A 21714-nucleotide genomic window follows, 5' to 3' on the forward strand; every position below is an offset into this window, starting at 1 on the left:
ACATGGATTCACCCCTCTGAGCCTCAGCCTCCGCATCTGGAAATAAAGAGATAACAACACCTGACCTGCCTGCCTCAGGTGGCTCTTTTCAGTCTCTAGTGATAAAATGTGAGTCTTAAATGGATGCTGAAGAGAAGAATGAAGAAGACGACCATGATGTCATTTCACATGTGAATGACTTGCCTTCCTAATGAGGCTGCCAGTTGTTCAGGTGCTCAGAAGTGAAGATCTTAACATAGTCTGGCTTATATTCTTCATCTCTACCCTCCAACCCTGGGATGTAAACACCTATATCAAGCACATAGGATACTCAATAAATTCATATAATCATAATTTACTCACATAATACTGAATTCATATGAATTCATGTAAGTGCAAATAAGAGAGAACATGGTTACCGTGAGCAGTGATGACACAGAATCTTCTCTAGATCAGAGGTTCTGAAGCTTGGCCCTGCACCACACTCACCTTCAGCAGTCAGTATGCAGATTCTCAGGCCCCACCCAGGCTCACTGGATCATCATCATCAAGGGATAGGGCTCAGGAATCTGTGCAGATGCTCCTCAACCTATGACCCCGCCTAAGTTGAAAATACTGTAAGTCAAAAGTACATTTTTGATCGACAGTATCTTCAATTAATGATGGGTTTATTTCACATAACCTCATTGTATGTTGAGAAGCATACTGAATGCCCGTCACTTTTGCACCATTATAAAGGTAAAAAATTGAAAGTCCAACCACTGTTAAGTTGGGGGCTGTCTGCATTCTAAAAAGTTCTTCCACAGTGACTCTGATAATCATCAGGTCTGGGAACCACTTCCCTGTCTACCTGTTAGGCTTAGATCAGCAGGCATCTGTACCCCACAAAAGCCCAGCGCAATGTCTAGCACATGAACCAGTCAAAAGTGTTTGCTGAACTGAGCTGAAATTCTAAGTTGGTGGTCCTGCAATATAGAATCTGTTGGGGCCTCTCAGATAGGAAGGAACAGTCATGCTGTCTACCTGCATCCCTTTCCAGGGAGTTAGTTACACCAGTGTAAGGGGTATTGGGCCAGTGCAGAAAAACAGACAAAGCACAGCTCAAGCCAAGTCCAGAATTGGCCCCCTGGCTTTTATTTTCATGTGGAAACAAATACCACTTTATTCCCACTCCCATTTCAAAGAGGAATGATAAAGAAATAAAAATAAATCACTTATTTATTTCATTATTATGCCAAGACATAATTCAACCTTCTAATTTCATAGATATGAAAACTGAAGCCCAGAGACAGGCAGTTGCTTGTCTAAGGTCACACAGTAAGTTGGTAACCCAGTAGTGTGGTATAATGGAAAGATGGCTGAACCATCTATGCAGTTATCTAAGTATTCTGCAGACACCATACTGGGGTCATTTTAGTACCAGGAAGCACCAGACTTCTGCATCTAAAACCTAATTTCACCGTAAAGAAGAGTCCTTCTTCTTAGGCCACATCCTTTACATAAATCCATCCTTAATAATTTGCACCCTTCAGTGCTCTTTTTCTCCATATCCTCATTCTTGTGGTTCCTTCTGTCTGTCCCTCCTACCGTCCACCCCCAACCATCTCTGCCTATCCACCTATAACCCTGCTGCAAGACTGATCTCAAGTGCCACAAAGGCTACCTCCTCCACGAAGCCTTTTGCTATCTGCCACCTTCGAACTCCCAGGATATTTTCATGATCTCTTTTGTAGCTCTTCTATTTTACCTTGTCGTTTGTGTATTTGTTTACCTCTCCTGACAGTTTCTAAGCTGTATGAGGGCAGAGATTATGTTTATACTGTTGGACAGAAAAAAAGATAGTTGATTCAGAAGGCACTATATGTATGATTTGAGGAAGGCATTTTGAAGTCACTGATATCTCAGGATATAAGAATTCATGATTTTAAGGATTTGATTTGCTCAAAACATGTTCTCTTGTGTTGCTGCTCTGAAAATAACCCTTTACTAGCCTGGAGGCAGGGTCCCATGCTAGTCTAATATTGTCTTGAAGAAGGCATCCCCTGGGATGCCCTGCAGACCACTTGCAGTCTTCCAACCCTGGATTGACGTAATCTATGGTGAAACCTTTTCCAAAGAAGCCTGTCCTCCTGCCTGCAAATCATCCTAGCTTTCTGTCATCTCCATCAGGGAGAAACATTCTGAAAAGAGTCATATAAAGAGCTCTACCAAGACCTCTTTCCTGGCTCTCTTCAGTCACAGTGAAGCTGCTCTGGAGAGCCAAAAAGCTAAGGCAGGCCTGGCCTTGGCACATGGCTATGCATGCAGTGTGCGTGTAAAGAACATCCATCATGTCATAATACATGGGTGTTAACTCTGTCCTTCCAGGGTAACAAGGAAGCATTATACTAGTTCAGGAAAGAGAGATTTAATAAGCATCTTAAGAATGTGAAGTTAAAGTCAGGTAGAATTAGAGGGTCCAGCTGTTCTCCATCTGCCTTCACTGACGTTGTTAAAAGATGCAAAGGTGAATGAAATCCTATCTATTGTTCCATATCTGGGGTGTGGAATGATGTGTCCATGCCACTGCAAATTCATACTTGGCTATCACTTGCTGGGTGCTTACAATGCACCAGGTACTATTCTAGGAACCATCACACAAATTATCTTACAAGTTACATATTATCTTACTGAATCCTTACCTCGAGCCTCTGTGGTAAGCATTAATTCTTATTATAGAGGAGAAAGCTGAGGTTAGAGAATTATTAAAATTAATTATTAATAAGTAGTAGGTCAGTAACTTGAATTCAGGCATTCTGACTCTAATCCTAATGTTCTTCCCATTAAACTAGAGATGGCAAATTGGTAATCCAAGTTCTAAATCAAATTAATTGGTATATAGCTACTTAGAGACCTATGTGGAGGATTAAAAAACCTTTGAAACTCAATGAGAGAGAGTGCTGTGATTGATTAGTGATGTCTGCTGTGGGCAAAGGCATGACAGTGGAAAAGAATGTTGTAATTGATTAGTGATGCCTACTGTAGGAAAAGATGTGAGAATGGCAGCACAGGTGCTGTATTTATTTGTGATCCCTGCACTAAGACATAATTCAATGAAAGAACAGGCTGTCCTGTGACAACATTTTACCACAAATCCAGTTTTCTACCACATTCTTTTCAAAGTTCCCCATACACATCACACACATAACCCTTGGACATTTTCAACATTCTCTAGTTTTCTTTTCCAAGTCTTATGAGTTCTTCACATTTCTTTTTAAATAGCTATTCCAAAATAAGAGTCGTGGATCGGCATGGTTTACAGCCACAGGTTTCCCTTCTAAGGGCTTCTTCCTGTAGGCTGACCCAGTTCAACCTTCCTCATTATCCAGAGAGCTCCTTTGGGGACAGAAAACCTTCTCAATACATAGAGAGGGCATATTTTATATGACCCTTGAATACACTTCCCCGGGACAATCATTATTGACAGAGGGCTGTTGCTGATGGAGCATGAAGAATGGAGAGGCAGGTGTATGAGGATATGGCGGGAGGGTGGTGAGGAGATGGGGATTGGCTTGGGGGTCAACAGGCAGAAAGTAGGCAGCTGAGAAGTCGCTTTCAGGGCTTAGGCAGGCCAGTGCAGAGAGCTGAGGAGAGCACAGAGAACATGGAGAATGACCAACAGCCCATGTAGCCAACCATTTAAAAACTAATAATAAAAGGAAAGAATAAGGGAAAAAATCTCTTCTTCACTTTAAGTCTGCTGTCTTAATCATCTAAGTCATCTGGATGTTTTGCAGCATGGAGGACTGACCACAGCTGAGAACCTAGAGACCAGATCCTACCCAGGGCCTCCTTTACAGCGATTAAACTCATATCAGACTATGCTGCACCTCCTGACAGCACAGACGTCATGCTTGGAGCAGCAACCCTGGGAAATGCTCATTGGGCAAATCAAGACCTTAAAAAATAATTCTGGTTCGCACATCCTGAAGCAATAATGACTTCAAAATTCCCTTCACATGTGATTTATACATAAGTATAGTTCTCCCTTGAACCTACCCCCGCAATCCCACTCTGCACACTCCACCCAAATCCAAGTGGTTAGAAAGTCAATATTCATAGGCCCTGCTAAAAGGCCCAGATGGAAAAACCCTGGTCTGTATCAGGAGGAAAAGAACTGCTAACACCACCTGCCATTAAAATTCTCATACACCCAATTGTGCATAAATGCGAATGTGTGTGTGTGTGTTCCAAGATGTTCAAAGAAAAAAGGAGAAAAATTAATTAAGCCTACACCTCTCTGCCAAGGAATCAAATGCTCTCTGGGGCCTGGTATTAAGGCAAAGAAATGCAGTCTCACAGAGCTGCTGGTTCTGATCCAGTTTATTGTGGAAAGAGGGGAGAATGAGGTTAAATCTGGGATGGGGGCTCTGCTATTGACCTAGCTGGTTTTATTTTTGTTATCCCTGGGAAGGTGTCCCAGGTGGTGAAAGGGAATGTTCATTAAATGGATACCTATTCTATGCCAAGCAGTGGCACACATAGAACTAGAAAGGAACAGACAGAGATGGAGAAATTCCTTGGATGACTGGCCTTGTGGTGATAAAAGGATGAAAGCAAAGTTTCCATGGAAGAAACTTAAAATGCATATTGCTAAGTGAAAGGAGTCAGTCTGAAAAGACTACACACTGTATTATTCCAACTACTATGATATTCTGAAAAAAGGCGAAACTCTAGACAGTCAAAAGATCGGTAGCTGCCAGGGATTGGTGGCAGAGGACGGAGAAGGGATAGGCAGGTGGAGCACAGGAGAGTTTTAGGGCAGTGAAACTATTCTGTATGCTATAATGGTGGATACATAACATTATGCATTTGTCATAACCCATAAAATTATATAACACAAAGAATAAACCTTAATGTAAACTATAGACTTAAGTTAATAATGATGGGCTAATATTTGCTCATTAATTGCAACAAATGTACTGCACTAATGCAACATGCTAATAATGGAGAAAACTGGGGAGTGAGGAGGAGGAGTTATATGGTAACTCTGTAATAGCTGGTTAATTTTTCTGCGAACCTAAAACTGTTCTAAAAATTAAAGACTATTAATTTTAAAAAATGAAAGGAGACTAGCTCTGCCTCTGTGAAGCCCCAGTGGGAGGGTGGTGAGGGGGGACCAGGAAAAGGGAAAAGGCCAGAGGACAATCTGGCCCTTTAGGACAATTTGCAAATCAGGACGAGCATCTGGAATGGCAAATCAGATATTTTTTCAACGTCAGACTTAAAGGCGTGAATCAAAAGCACAGACCTCACACGCTAGAGAAGAAAGAACTGGAGGCCAGAGACCCCAAAGAGAAAACAGCTGAAGGAACGCAGCCCCTCGAAGGTCCTGCTGATAAAATGTGCTCTGGGACCAAGGCCTTTTCCGGGAAACAACAGCCACAGCACCTTGATAACCTGCGTCGAGGACATCCGCTGAGCTCTGGCCTTTTCTCTCTCGTATTGCAACTGCAGGCGTAAAGAAATGGAAATGAAATTTCACAGCCAGGCAATGATCCAATATGCACGTTCCTCCCTGAAGATACTTGAAATAAGAAAACAGCACAAGAGAAGATGAAATCTGCTTATAAGACCCCTGGGAAATAGCCTCTTGCTGGGGTGTGAAGGGAAGGAGGGAGTGCAGTGTATCACCCTAGCAGGGGAGCAACGGCAACATCTTTGACAGTGAAGGACAGATGTGTCTTTAACTGGGGGACCTGGGGACGGACACTGAGCCTTGAGCTTCCCAAGCCCTCTTCTCAGACACTCTTCCGCTGGCAAGAATTGGCTGCCTCTGGGTATAGGAGTTTCCAAGAAACTTTATCAGGGTCAAGGAGGAAGGGTGTGGTTGGTCTCCATCCTCTGACGTCATCTCATTTGAGAATCCAGAAGAGGAAGAGAAGATGAGCTCTCAGTACAGAAAGAACAGGTTTTAGTGAGCCAAACCAGGCATTACCTTTGGGAGGAAGGAGAACACAACTGCAGTGCTCACCAGGGGAAAAATGGAGACAGAAAGGAAAGCCAATCAGCAAGGAGTAAGCTCCAGGCTTCGCTGTTACAGTCAAACCTGCCCGGCCCCCAGTTCTAGGGCAAGTGGGATTTTCCATGGCACGTCAAGAGTCTAAACTAAACAGTGAGTTACCATCCTATAAAATAGAAGAAGGGTTTGGGCATGCCCATGTGAGTGAGCAAGGTTGTCTGTCAATGTGTGTGTGCACGTGTGTGTGTGCGTGTGTGCATTTGTGTGTATGTGTGCTCGCTTTCCCTACTTACTGGCCACAGAGAAATGAGGACCAGTTTGTCTACCTGCCAAAATCATTTCAGAGCTTGTTTAAAGGACTTTCAAAGAAGGAATAAGCTCCGTGTGGGAAGGGATTAAACCTCATTCAACTTTTTGCCTGGTTGTGTGGCATGGGTAAACATTTGCCAAAGTGAATGAGGGTTAGTCACCTGTTCTGGGAATTCACAGTGCCACCCCAAGGAAGTTTTTTCCTTAATCCCAGCTCTGATCTTTGATCTTATTCCAGATTTCTGCTAGGCAAACATCTTTTGTTTTCACTTATTCATTCATTCATCAACTTTCTATTGGCTGCTAATTATAAGCCAGACACTGTCACGTGTGGTTTGGAATGCTACTAGGAACAAGTGGGAATTGTTCCTGCCTTCAAGAAGTCCAGAGTCTCTTGAGAAAGGTGTTGAATCAGGAACTACAATAAGGAATGCTGTGTGCTGAGGATGCTGCAGCATGCAATGGGAGTGCGTGATAGGGAGCCCCAGAATACGACAGAGGACTAGGGACGGCCTCCCAGAGACGGTCATGCTCAAGTGGCCACTGCTGCGTACTAACAGTCAGGCAAGAAAGGCGTGGTGGCAGCAGGGAAGAGGAGAGCTGCAGCAGTGGGAGCAAATACCCAGGTGCTGTGGCTCAGAGGCCAGAAGGTGCATTGTGGATTCTGGGAAACAAAAACAGCAAAACCCAGGATGGCTGGTGCATGGGGTATGAGTGAGAGAGAGGTGGGGAGAGTGTGAACAGTGTTGAAAAAACAAGGACTCAGAGGCACTGGAGAGCCATTGTAAGATTTCAAGTAGAAAAATGACCCAATTAGCTTTGCGAATTGTGAAGGATGGCAAGAGACCATGGTGGTTTTGATGAGCGTAGCGGCAGTGCTGATGAGGAGGTCTGGACAAACTCCAGAGGCATTGTGGAAGTTAGAATGATGAGGACTTGGAGGCTGCCCGATCCTGCGGATGACAGAGAGACAAGCTGAGGTGACTTCCAAGTCTCTGACTGGACCACACACTGGAGTCGCAGGTGGTTCCATTTACTAGGGTGAAAAACAGTGGAGAAGATTCACTGGAGTTGGGAAAGTTCGGGGCACAAAAGGAGCCCCTGTTCAGCTTAGCATCATACACTGAGTTTAGGAGCCTACAGAGACATTTGGGGTATCTATAGGGAAGCTGGATATATGGGTCTGTAGCTAACACAAAGTAACTGTGTATTTGAGATATGATATACGAGCCCTGGGATGCTTAGAATAGGCTATGGAGAGTGTATGGAGAGAGGAGAACCCAGGGCAGATAAAGGAGGAAAAGTCAGCTAAGGACAGTGTGCAGAAACAACCACCGAGGTAGGACAAAAACCAGGATGCCGTGGTATCCTACCAAGGAAAGAGATTCAAGAAAGAAGACATCATGGAAGGGCCAGGCAAGACAAAGCCAGAGAAGGGTCTGTGATAAGGCGATGGCGGAAGCCAGACTGCAAGGGGTTTAAGCATTGAACAGGAAACGAGGAAATGGAGCCTTCACTAAAGAAGTTAGGTGTGAAGAGGAGGAGACAGTCAAGGTAGGAGCTGGAATGGAGGAACAGAGGAACATCAGTGGCCACCAGTCACAGAACCCCGAAACTTCCTGGCAATGACAAGATTCGGTTAGTTTCTAACTTCTGACCATGTATACCTCAAATCCTAATATGCATGACTTTATACAGTTGCTGCTCTTTCTGGAATGCAAAACACTTCCTGTTTCCTCTTTGTTCTCGTTTTATCCTGTGCAGCAAAAGGAGCGAGATGTTACGTTCTGCCTCTTCTGGATGAGCAAACCCAGGCACAGACTGTGTCTGCTCTGTGCGCCTGTGGACCTGTGGACGGGCAGTGGAGATGGGAGGCCGCTCTGCAGGCCCCATGCCTCCCTCAGCACCTCTCTCATACCTGCCCCGGCGGGCCACTCAGCACACTCATGGTAGCTACACAGCAGTCATGTAGGGACTCTGGGTCAACTCAGGCCCAAATCACTTGACCTACGGGAGCTTGCTCTGCTTCCCTGTCTATTCCAGGAAGCCTGGTAAAAGTCTTGGCAAATATCAGAGCCCAGAAACAGAATCTGGTCCTCGTCATCCCATCTGTGCTGAGCTGTGGGAGGGAAACTTACACAAACCTCCCCTCCCAGAGCCAGACACTCAGCAGAGCTCTGACCCTGAGTGCCCGTTCCAGGGGCTGGGGGTGGGGGAAGAGGGCCCCCAGGGCTCACAATCAGGGCTGCAAACAGAATGCAGACTCTTTCTCTCCTCTGTCCCAAGAGCTCTCTGAGGAGCCAGGTCCACCGTGCCTGAGGTGGTTAGGTGCCATTGGCCCCACAAGTGGGGATGGATTAAAAACTCTTGGCTGGGTTCCAACTGGGTCTGAGGGGTACACGGCTCCCAGGGTCCCACTGATTTCTGGGGTGAGTAAAGGAAGCTAAAGGCCGCTGCAAAAATCACAAAAGCAGGCTACCATCCATTGGTTTTTCACTCATCAATCAATGAGATTCTATGTGATTCTCAAAAGGGCTGTCACTGCCCTACTAAAGGGCATTTGGAAATGTGTCAAGGTGTTTCTGGTTGCCATGGTGACTGGAAGGGGATGATGCCACTGGCATTTAAAGCTTGCAGTGCATCCTATACCACTAAGAACCATCCCAGCCCAAGTGACCAGTGCTCCTGCTAAGGAAAGTTCAATCTCAGCTGACGACCGACAGCCTACCATTGACTGGAGGTCCCGGCGTGCTTGGAGGAAGAAGTTACAGATAAGCAAACATTTGCCTCTCCTGCCCCAAACATGCCCTCCTTTTTCTCTAGTGGCCCACACAGCTGTGAGGGTTATTTGGGCTGGGGTGGGCGATCATGACCCCCAGCCTGCCAGAGAATATCTTGCTTTCTCAGACTCTGTGGACTGCCTGATTCTAACCATTGACCTTCACTCCTGACACTTCTCCCTGCGTATCCCTCACCATCCATGAAAGGCACTTCAGTCAAAAGAAGGATAGAGCCAGCTCCTTGCAAGGCAGCATCTTGGAGTCAACAGCATGTTCCTGACCAGCTGCTGTGTGCCCTGAGCAAGACATGAACTTCTCTGAGCCACTGTCCCCAGCACCCATCTAAACAGGGAATAGACCTTTGTCTCTCACTGTCAAGGGTGCAGGTGGGCTATCCTGGAGGATATGAACAGGAATTGGGGCCCCTTCAATCACAGGGGCTGTGTGTGTGTGTGTGTGTGTGTGTGTTGGGGAGGGGTTACTGAGGCCAGATGGATAGGGGGCTGTGGGCTCTGCTAGGACAGGACTCCTGGAGTCCAAGGGGAGGCCAGGCCCAGGCACTTCTGCCCTAAGCCCTGACTTGCATGTATCGTCCTCCTGCCTCCTGGACAGCTCACAACACCTAACCCAGGCAGTCATGGGTTATGCTCAAGAAGCTTGGCATAAGCCTCCCAGAGCTGACAACGATCGAAGACAGATGTATGCCGTCAAAGAATACTAATGGGGATCATGAAAAGGAGTAGCACGCTTGTGTGTGCAGAGAGACAGGAGCTGGGAGGGGAGCAGTGGAGGCTGTTTCAAGAGCACAGGCAGGCAGCAGATGCGAGTCGCATGACCCTGTGGGCAGGGCAGCCCCATTGGAAGATGTTTCCACAAGAACAGGGGCTGTGCTCGCTGCAGGAGGCCAGAGCCCAGTGCTCGCATTTGCTCCACACATTAGGCTCCAGCTGAGAATGCTGTTCTGGCCAGGAAGGGATCCTAGAGAGCACCCATCTACCTCCCAATCTTGCCTACAGAGAAACTGAGGCCCGGAGAAGTTAAACGCCTAGGCCACAGACATGCAGCCTCGTGGCAGGGCCAGGGCAAGAACTCCTGGCTGCCAAGCAGCCTTCTGCACCTCCCCAGCAATGCACCGCTCTGCTCGCTATACCTTCCTGTCCTCTCTGCCTTCCTAGGCCCTCTGCTTTCCAAGACCCTCCGTCTACTCCCCCTTTGTCTTGCCACTGTCCTCCTTGCTTTCCCTGCACAGCTCCCAGAGATTCCCAAATTGTTGGAAGAGCAAGGCAGGCATTGTGCTAAAAACATAAAAAGCTGAATTGAGCCAAGGAAAATGAGATGCTTTCCTCCCTGATTGTTATTGTTGCTGGCGTGGACAGAGACCCCACATGGGGGCCCTGCCCCTAGGCCTCCTCACCCCAAAGAGAACTATGTGTTAGCACACAGCTCACCGTGCACTCTGTGGGTGTTTGGAGGAGTTACAGGTGCCCAACATCTTTCCTTCCCATTATGGGCTGAATTGTGTCTACCACCAAGATATGCTGGAGTCCTAACCCCCTAGTACTTCAGAACATGACCTTATTTGGAAATAAGGCCTTTACGGAGGTAACCAAGTTAAAATGAGATCATTAGGGTAGACCTTAATCCAATTGGGCTGACATCCTTATAAAAAGGGACATCTGAACACAGACATGCACAGAGGGAAGGCAGTGTGAGACAAAGGAGAGAGCTATATGAAGACACAGGATTTGACAGATGCATCTATAAGCCAAGAAATGCCAGAGGCTACCAGAGGCTAGGAGAAGGCGTGGGGCAGCTGCTTCCCAGGGCCTTCAGATGAAACACGGCCCTGACCGCAACCTTGATCTTGGACTTCTGGCCTCCAGAACTGTGAGACAATACGTTCCTGCTGTGCTAAGCCACCCAGTTTGTGGTGCTTTGTTACGGCAGCCCCAGGAGACTCATACGCTTCCCAACTCTCAGGGGTAGTCTTAGGCTACCTGCCGTGCCCAAGGGCCTCACTCTGTTGTCTACAGGAGACAATGGAAGGTTGTGTTTTTGTTAACCTGCCACAGGGCACAGGCCAAATCATGTATACCTTGGATCAAAAGAGCTCCTGGAATGTGTCTAGGAAACTCAAACTCTACCCTACGCAGTTCTCCAACATCTTCCTCCCTCCTCCCCCTCACTGAGCCCTTCAGAAAGGCTTGGTTGCCGGGCCATTCCTGGTCTGCTGGGCCAGGGAAACCTTCACGACAGATGGCCTCCGTCTGTGGTCAGCTGGCGAAAAGATCCGGAACAAGTGGGAAGCATGAAGGGGCATGCGACTAGGCAAATGCGAGAAGAAAATCCTCTCGCCACCCAAAACATCTGTTGGAAGAACAAATACAGCTAAACATGGATCAAAGAGATTTCTAAGCAACAGAGAGAACAGTTTTACAATGCAGCGCACAGATAAAGCCAACTGGAAAAGCTGCCGACCAGGTTCCGGTTCTTCCCAACTGGAACAAATAAACTGATAAGGAGAGAGAGTCCAACAGGGATGGGAAAGAGAAGTGTGCATATGTGGGCAGATCTGGAAGCCAGAGGAAAGCCTACACTCTGTAAAACAGCAATGTTCTTAGGGAAGGGGAGGCAGGAGGGTAGGAAACACTGAAGGTGAAGAGAGAGCTGGTATCGGGGACTGGAAAAAAGTCTTCGCAGTAAGTCACACATACACCACAGTGCTAAATATACTTGCAACAGGCTTTGAGAGTCAAAACAATAGGAAAGTATGTATCAAAAATGTTCATTATTGTTACTGATTGATTCTTTTCAAAATTAATTTAATACACCATGTATTAAATGCTTCACATATGCCAGGCATTGTTCTAAGCATTCTACTTGTGTTCATATAATCCTCATAAAATCCCATAAGGCAGTTACATTATTATCCCCATTTTACAGATGAGAAACTTGAGGATGATGGATGTGTAAAGGATCTTACTCAGTCACCTGGCCAGTAAGTGATGGAGCTGGGATTCACAGCCAAGTCAGCCTGGCTTCTGCCTTACGCTTCTTTTCCACTGCACTGCATGAGACGCGCACTTAGCTATAAGGTCGGGGTGGGGAGTAGGAAGAGAAAATAGGAGAAGACCATTCCGAAAATTAGACCGAGAAAGCACATAGGCTTAGCGGATCAGCGAATGAAGCAAAGGGGAGGTGACAGTCTTTCTCATAATCCTGAGTGCTCTTCCCAAGGCTGCCCTAGGTGGGGGGCATGCGTGAGTACACACGGACCAGCCAGTGTGCCTTTCTGCTATCCTGTGGTAACCATCAGCCCTAGCTCCCCACTCAGAGCTGTCAGGGCTTTCAAGAATAACCATCTTTCTTTAAAATGTGAACATCTCCAAGCTTGGAAAGGTAACTTCTGGAACTCTATTCTGAGAGAATAGCCAGATATGTGTATTCAAATGTATGTACAAGGAGGGCAACTGTAGTATAAAAAGTGTGACCAAAATGAAAATGTGCCACAGAAGCAAAATGGTTAAGGAGTGGTACGTGATGGAATATTATGCAGTGAAAAATCATCTTATGCAAGAATAATTAAAGACATGGAGAGGGCTGGGCGCGGTGGCTCACGCCTGTAATTCCAGCACTTTGGGAAGCCGAGGCAGGTGGATCACGAGGTCAAGAGATCGAGACCATCCTGGGCTGACATGGTGAAACCCCGTCTCTACTAAAAATACAAAAATTAGCTGGGTGTGGTGGCGGGCGCCTGTAGTCCCAGCTACTCGGGAGGCTGAGGCAGGAGAATCACTTGAACCCAGGAGGCGGAGGTTGCAGTGAGCTGAGATTGCACTGCTGCACTCCAGCCTGGCAAGAGAGTGAGACTCCATCAAAAAAAAAAAAAAAAAAAAAAAAGACATGGGGAGATATGTACAATGCAATAATGACTGGAAAATGCCAGGTAAAAAGTGTTTATATTGTATGGTGAGCCCCTTATTTATAAAAGGGAGCTGGGCATGATAGCTCACACCTATAATCCCAGCGCTTTGGGAGGCCGAGGTGATAGGATTGCTTCGGGCCAGGAGTTTGAGACCATCCTGAGTAACACAGTGAGAGCCCGTCTTCACAGAAATTGAAAAATTAGCCAGGAATGGTGATGCATGCCTGCAGTCCTAACTACACAGGAGGCTGAGGTAGGAGGATCGCTTGAGCCCAGGACTTGGAGTTTGCAGTGAGCCATGATTGCCAGGCCACCACACACGAGTCTAGAAGACAAAGTAAGACGCTGTCTCTAAAAATTAAAGTAAAAAAACAAAAAAAAAGGAAATACATATATACAGACACAGAAACAAAGACACACAAACACACGCGCACACAGAGAAAGAATGTCAAAGGGTATTGATGGTATTTCTGGTCATTGTTTTGCTCTTTTCTTTCCGCATTTTCTTAACTCTCTATGTTGAACGTACATGAGAACAGATATTTACTTCATAATCAGAAAGAATGTTGTATGTCATCACTGCTTCCGGAAGTACCCCCAAAGGCTTAGCTTTTATCTTTCCACTTCCCACTTGCTGGGTGCAAGAGTGTGGTACTTCTGGCAGCCTCGGTCAGTTCTGCGGTACTTGTTTGGCTTTAAGCTTAATCTAGGCAAAGCCAAAAATCTTGAATTAAAGAGGCAAATGCTTTGTGTTTCAGATTAGATTAAAAGAACTAAATATATTAACTGTACCTGCCGATTTAAAGGCTATGGTTAGGAGGCACAGTAGGATGAAGCTACCATGCAGAGGGGTACAATCCCATAAGGTAGTTCATTATATTATCCCCATTTTACAGATGAGAAACTTGAGGTAGCTCACTGCAGCCATGCTTAAAATTACAGCAAGAAGGCGTAAGGCACTGGAGAGTGATTGAAGAAAAGGAAAATGATTTAAAAATAAACAAGAAGGTAGTGTGGGATAGTGGTTAGGACTGTCTGGACTCTGGAATCAGAAAAGAATCATCCTAAGCTTGGTGCCACCACTTCCTAGACATTTAACCGTGGATGAGTTACTCAGTCATTTGAAAAACCTTTACTAAGTAACTACCAGGTGCCACATAGTAGTCCAGGTGCTAGAGATACAGCAAGGAAGCAAGGATACAAAAAGCCCTGTCCTCACAGAATTTACATCATAATAGAAAAATCAGATCATACATTAGAAAAACAAGCACAGCATAGTTTCTCAGATGATCTTAGGTGCAATGTAGAAAATGTGTGGAAGTTTCAGTTGCTTTGTCTGCAAAAACGAGATAATGAAATTGCTATTTCATTGAGTATTGTGAGGATTCCTGAGATCACGTACAGAGGGCTGAACACAGTTCCCAATTCAATAACTATTAATCGGGACCATTATTTTGAGTGAAGAGGGCCAAATCTATTCTTGTTGTCTGAGTGACAATGCAGGGCAATTTAAAGAAACGGCTGCAACCATTCAGAAGTTGTGGAGGTAATGTGATGGGGAAAAATTAAACCAATAGCACTGTAGCAGGGTCTTGAGTTTCCTAATGGCTAAAACAAGGAGCAAAATTCTCTTCACTTTGGGGCTTATCCAACCCTACAAGAAGTCAGAGAAATCCCCAGGCATTTCTGTCATTTAATAAAGGTAATATCTGCTCCTCTGGTATCTCCACTCCAGTGGGATTTAACAAGGTACTAAGTCTGGGTTTCACCTGTTCCCATGCTGCGCCACCATGATTTCCTCTGCCACGTTTCTCTAAGGTTTTCTAGACACCAAACTGTGTTCTTGAGAGGCCCAGAGGAACGGCTGTCTGTTGCTCTTCTAAAACCACACATTTTGGACCTCTGGGAGTCAAGAGATTAGTTAAAGTACTGGAGTGGAGCCAGACTACAGACCCCAATGCAGAGTCCCAGCGACGCTTTGGGGACAAACCCCAGAATGCAAGCTACCTCTGATCCTTGCCCCAACCTCTAGGCCGGTGGCCAATGATTCTCCAAGGGAAGGCAGAAAAAAAAATGATACTCTGGTTAAGCAGAAGAAAAAACTTTCCAGAAGTCATGGTTTATAAGCCTTGGATTCCTGCCTCCTGGAGGAGAAGACATCATCAGAGGCTAAGAAAGGGCACAAAGAGGGATATGTGTATATTTGTATGTACATGAACCAGTGAATGCATGTGTGAGAATGTTCGAAGTGACTAAATGCAGGACTGAAATCAGATGGATTATCCTGGGCTTTCACAAACCAGTAGCTCACTGTTGGAGGACCTCAGAGGGGCTAAGTGATTTGTCTGCACTTGACACCAAAGAGGATGGCTTGTTAGCGCTTTTCTTACTCTCGCAAGGCCAGGTTTGGCAGAGCTCTGTAAACTTGGGAGTCAGGAATGTTAGGGGTTTTCTCTGAAGCCCTGCCCATACTCCAGGTAAGTCGTTTCTTTGCTAGGGCTGGGATGGCAGCAAAATAGCAAAACCCATACCAAATACTAAATTCAGAGAAATCGTTGGGAAGGCTGGATCTCAAGCACTACAACCTGCAAAACGTAGAACCCCAAGAGATGAAGCACAGTGTTAAACAAAGAACAGGGGAAGTTTCCAAGAAGTTCAAAGAACAAACTGAAAGCAAGAAAAAAGGAGAAAAGCCATGAGAGTGAGCAATAGGCTTTTTCTCCCCAAATCTCGATGCCCTGGGAGGGGCTGAAGGAAGCTGCCCTGAGACAGAGCTCCTATTAATACTCTGTGTGCACTCCCTCCCTTTCAGGCGTACTGGTCAAGCTCCGGACACGCCACGCTTCTTTCCACCCCTGTGCTGTCTGTGCTATCCCTATCCCTTCAAATTGTTTCCCTGATCCAGGGCTCTCCTCAATCACCCATCAGAAGTCTTAGGAACTCCAGGTACCCTCTGTGTGTTACATTCCATGGCGCTAGTCATTTCCATCTTGAGTGTTATTCAGTAGGGGTCGTCTTATTTCCCTACATGTACTATAAGTTCTTGGAGGTGAGGAACCGTGCATTTTTGTATTCCTCTCCAGCACAGAACACCATACCTTACCATATCAAGAACTCAGAAGCATGTTGCCGAATGAGTGGCTTTTTTAGAAACAGAGCTTATGCCCATTAAGTCACTGGGCAGAGTTCATTTTTCACATTAGATAAATGAAGCATGCTGAACATTCTATTTTTCTTTCTCTTGTGCTTCTAGTAACAGCACACACAGTTCTCTCAGAAACTGTAAAGTCAGTCAGCTGTTTCTGGCAGGCTTAGGAATCCAAGAACAATGGGATAGCTTCCTTCTGGGGCTTTGATTGCTCCTTATTCCATTATATCTTTCTTTCTGTCACTTTCCACCACTCATCCATTAGCGAGTCCTTCCAGCCCTACTCCCAAAGCAATGTAACAAAAAGTACATTTAAAATAAAATTATCACTGTCTAGGTTTGACAATAAGAAGGGGGACTTTCATTGGCTAGAAGCTGTGAGAAATTCCTGAAAGAAGGTAAACATTCAGGACACGAGACTCCAGATAAAAAGCTAAAGCCAAGCACGGAAGCCACATCCGAGGCATGTCGGAGAATCTGTCACAGAAGATAAACTGGCAATAAGAATTAGCAACCACCCAACTCAGAAGAGCCAGCACCATGAAAAGAAACAGCAAATTCCACCGATAGAAAAGCCCAAGCTTAAAGAAGAGGTGAAAACAGCAATCAGAAAGGAGCGCCAGTATTTAATAATCTCAAAGACATAAAGCACCGTATCTACAAAATGGGAATACGGATGTTTCAAGGGTATTTTCATAAATGAAGTAAACAAAAAAGGCAGGGGACATTGTGGTAGGGGAATCTATTAGATTTGCAACCAGATCCATTCTCATGTAAGAGGAGGAGCTCTGTTTCACAAATACAGGTGCAAGTGCATGCAGAGTTCATCAAGAGACGCTGGGGGTGAAGTAGGTGACTGGGTTGGCAGAAGTGTGGGCAACCCATGCTGAAATAAACCCAGGTTTCCTGGACGCCACTTTTACTGCGCAGTGCGTGGGCGTGTCCCTCACTGAGCTACCTACCCTGAGTCTCTTATCCCAAGATAACATGATCAGAAGTAAGTAGACTGATACACCGTTATTCTTTCAAGCCAGCGCTGTAACATTTCTTCCCATTTCTTATGGTGCTTCCTCAAGGTTCCCAGAAACAATGTCTGGGGAACACCTAGGTGTGGCACTGTCTCGTCAGGGAACATTATCCCAGCCTGACTTGGAGAAGAGCCAAGGTCTTCCCAACAGAGCAATGTGCTATTCGCTTAGGAATGTACCAGTTGAAACCATAACATATATTTGTAATTTACAGCTTGGCAAGCACGATCCTATGCATCATCTCACCTGAAACCCCACATTAATTGTGTTAAGTAGGTAGAGTTTATGATCCCACTTTGCAAAAGAGGAAACTAAGGCTTTGAGAGGTTGTGCCTACAGTGATTGACAGAAATAGAACTAAAACTTGGTTCCTACTGCTTCAAGGTTAGTTCTCTCTCTATTTCGCTGTAATGATGCCTAGCTCTAAGGCAGAAATAGCCTGAAGAACATTTTTCCTTAAATGTGCATAATCCCAAAGGGGAATTATTGAAGGATCACTCTTAACCCCTCCTTCAGTCATTGTACCTAACAGTCCTTAATACAATAGTAAACTTTTTACTCAATTCACGGTCTCTTGCAAACATGTTCTAGATTAGACTTTCAAAAACAATAAATTGCCCAGTGTCCATACATAAATGCTTCTGTTCATCGCTCTTCTCCCTCCTGGAAATATTACTGTCCCTTAATCAAAAACCAAAAGCTACAGCTGAGGGTGATGCTGTGTATTTGGGGTGGGATGGGGTGATGGTGGCAGGTACACGTAGCCAAGAGAGACTTACTTACATGATAGACACAGAGATAGGCCTGTGTTTTTCTGCTTCCACTGCTCTTGGCAGGGCTTGTCTCCGTGATGTACAGTTCACGTAGTAGTACTTGCTGCAGAAGAAGCCTGTCTCCACCCGCCTGCCCACCTCTGCAGATCATGGTTGTCTCACTACCCGGCCTGCTCTCTCCGGCTACCATCCGGTCCTCGCCTCAGGGCGGCGTGGCTCATCCCAAGCATTATGTTGCTAGACTACACATAGGCCACTCAGCAGTCTGGAGAATTCCAAGTCCAAAGCTCTTACCGAAGCGTGCACTTAGCAATGGGTGCTAGACATCCGGCTCCAGCATGCCTGAGAGCATACATAGCAACACCTTCTGCAAAAGTTGTAAATGAGAAACCCAGGGATTGCAATGATTCCGTATGGTCCACTCTACAATTTGGGAATATATGTTTGGAAACTTAACTTTTTCAGGTCTTGTTTTTTTTAGCCTCCTTCTCTGAACCTCTACTCCCTGGCTGTCCTGCAAGCCATGGCTTCCTAACAGGGAAATGGCAAGGAAGAGAACAACTATTTTCTCAATATAAAGGCCTGTTGGTTAAAGCATGTCCTCAGGTTGGGCCTCCTGGAAGGACCAGCCCAAGATTGCTGAATCCTGCAGAACAGAGAGAGGGAATAAGTGCTTTCCTTCCCATTGAGCCCTCAGTGCCAGAAATCAGCAGCCCTGATCATAGCTAACCCTGGAGGAGGGTATCTGGCTGATATGCAAATTACTGGGGAGAACCAGTGCGGAAGTCTGATCATTCCGAGATCACAAACCACTTTGCATTATGAATGCATTATGCAAACTGTGCCCTCAAGCCTGGTATAATATCTGCCTCTGTGAGTTGTTGGAGGAACTAAGGAGATGACACATATAAATAGGTGCCTGTAAGCCTGGTTTATCTGCCTGGTATAATATCTGGTTCTGGGAGCTGTCGGGGGAACTACAATGACACATATAAATAGGTGTCTGCTCCTTGTTACTGCCCTATGGATGCTGGTCTTTCTCCCCGCTGTTCCCCACCATTCATCCTCAATACCCCCTTCAGCAGATGAGAGATGGTGAGCGCTTCAGAATCTGCTAAGAACCTGTCTTGTCCTCCTAGCGTCCAATTTCTCAGGCAAATGCTGGATTTGTAGGGGATAGGAGGCCTTAGCCCAAATTAGTTGAACATCCTTAGAAGAACTTCCTTAACTAAGTGAGGAGTTCTCAGCACACTGAGGTGAGAATGGGACAGATATCATGGCAAAGCTGCCAAAAGGCAGGGAGGAGAGCAGAGTAGATTAGCAGTGTCAGCTAGTGGTTCTCAACATGGCTGCACATTGCATTCACCTCGTGAGCTTCTGTCCCAACCCTAGACATCCAAATTTAATTGGCCTGAATGACATCCTGAGCAATCACTGTTAGCAAAAGTTAAAAGACCTCAAAATGCAAAGTGAGATTGGAATAGTCAGGACATGGGAGAGCAAAGACACTAGAGGTCCTCTTTGGCTCCCTTTGGCTTTACCAAGGAGTATTCCCACTCCCCAAGCAACTGGATGGCATGCCGGGTGTCCATCTGGGTCTCTGTCACACACACTTTCCTTATACATGCTAAACAATGTGACCTTGAAAGAAATTATCCAGATATCCACTACTGACAAAAAAAATGTTCAATAGCACTTGGTAATTTTCAGGAGACTTTGAAACCTTACACACACACACACACGTGCGCGCGCGCACACACACACACATCATTTAATCCACAGTAATCATCTATGGGTGGATCTGATGTCCAGAAATCTGGGACCCCTTCATATGCCCAAGAAACTTTATCACCTGTCCCTATTCCACGATGAGCCTATGAAATGGTCTTCCACATCAGCAGCCCTCTCTGGAGCAAGTCATTGCCATAGTTTCAAATTTTCTGGGATGTAATTTCAAAAGCCATCTTCTTTTTTGATCCTGAATGAAATCAAATTAGGATGGAAATGCACAGAAGAAGGAAAAAGTTTCAGAAGTCCTCCCCACTATCAACCACCCTAAAATATCAGATATTTTAATCCATGTGTCCAGAGCCGTTCTAATCAATGCATTGCTCCCTGGCCTCCCAGGCTGAGATAATCACCCCTGGAGCCAGTACTGGTCAAAGTAACCAGAGATCAAATCAGGCTTGCTGTGTTCCCTCTGCATCTCATTCATTCGTTTGCTCATTCATTAATTCTTCCATCAATCCAACCATCAGCCATGCCTTCCTTCACTGAACAACACTTTATTCAGAGCCACATTGCAGCTGAGGGATCTTTTTAAAAACAAAAGCTTAATTGTGCCCTCAGAGTCTTCCATAGCTCCCATGCCCCTGGGGAAAAAATGTAAGCTCCCAGTTGACTCCCGCCCACCTCTCCACCATAAGGTCCACATTATCCATACAGGATATGTAGGATGCTCTCTGTTCATCCCCTCCCTGGGCTTCTTTCAGTTCTTTAAGTCCTTGCTTTCCCTCACCTTGGGGTCTCCTCCCACGGAACTTCTTTACCTGTAACTCTCCTCTACCCCATCTCCTCCTACTTTCACCAGTGATTACAAAACACATCTCAAGTCACCAGGAAGTTTCCTAGTTACTTCCCAGGGTTGTTTGACTCCATGTCTATTGCTGGGGACTCCTGCTGTCTCTCCACATTGGTTGGTTTGGGGAGAATCTCCCTTTTATCTCTGTCCCGGCCCCTGCTCACGCTCTCTTTCTGTGGACCACAGTCAGACATCAGCAAACCACAGGAAAACATGTAATCAACAATTGGAACTTTTCTCCAATTCCCCAACATATTTTTTTGTCTTTGTCCAAAAGCTGGACCGTCTCTAATGGCTCTACCCTTGACTGTGCCTCTGTCGAGCAGTCCCCAAAAGAACTAAGGAGACTTGCTGTAGACAGACGGTAACTTTATACAGCTGCCCCAAAAGGAGATGTAAACATGGAAGAGGGAATGGGAAGATGTATTCTTGATTCAGAGGATTACAGTGACGAGCTGAGGTCTCTCAACCTGTGACCCATCCAAATTCAACTTGATTTCCTAGACTTGCTAAGAGACCACAGTCTAAAATATCTTTCTCTCGTGCTCTCTCTCGCCTCCTCTCTCCCCCTCTTTTTTTTTCTTTCTCTCTCTCTCATGCACACACACATATCAAAAGGCAAGAATATGCAATTAACACACTGGAGGTTTCCTTGGTGGTGGTTTAAATATTAAGAAAGACAGAGAAAAAGAGACAAGGAGTAAATGAGTTATAGAAAACAATCTTTTCCACATTTTAATCCACAGCTACCAAAAGTCTCAAATACTCAAAAAAAACCTCCATAAAAACAATCATGGAATGAATTCTAATGTGAAGGAATCTTAAATTTGAGCTATGAACAATGCTAGACTAATACAATTTCTTTTGGGGGAGCTATCTTGGACTCAAAGCACCATGCACATATATTTTTGGAAGGAAAGTCCGGGAAAGCTCTGGAGGGGAGTAGCATGCAGAGGTTGCAAGGAACATTTCCCCCCTTTGTATTTTAACAGCAACCAAAACTCCCCTGGGGCAATTCTCCCTCTCCTGCTGCATGTGGGGTCATCACCACAAGGCCCTGCATCCAGGTATCCTTCCCACAAGGGATCCAATTGACTCTATTGCTTTTGACAAGCTGGAAACCAGGAAACCACCTCCCACTGCATGCAAGAGTGGTACATGATGCAGGGTCGGGGATGGGAGGGCCCTTA

At 45.7% G+C, this 21714-nt stretch overlaps 1 protein-coding gene across 4 annotated transcripts in view; it reads right to left on the bottom strand.

The window, feature by feature from the left end:
• The window catches only part of NTF3 (neurotrophin 3), a 64951-nt gene that overhangs the window by 32119 nt on the left and 11118 nt on the right, over positions 1-21714 (bottom strand). The window contains exon 1 of one of the 4 annotated variants that reach the window (XM_030804749.1): positions 17954-18524. The exons of the other annotated variants lie outside the window; for them this stretch is intronic. Coding sequence (XP_030660609.1) covers positions 17954-18133 — 180 coding nt within the window. The 5' untranslated portion in view covers positions 18134-18524. Of the gene's footprint in view, positions 1-17953; positions 18525-21714 lie in introns of those variants that run through there. 4 annotated transcript variants of the gene reach the window in all.

This window comes from Nomascus leucogenys, chromosome 23 (assembly GCF_006542625.1).
Source record: "Nomascus leucogenys isolate Asia chromosome 23, Asia_NLE_v1, whole genome shotgun sequence".
NCBI classification, from domain to species: domain Eukaryota; kingdom Metazoa; phylum Chordata; class Mammalia; order Primates; family Hylobatidae; genus Nomascus; species Nomascus leucogenys.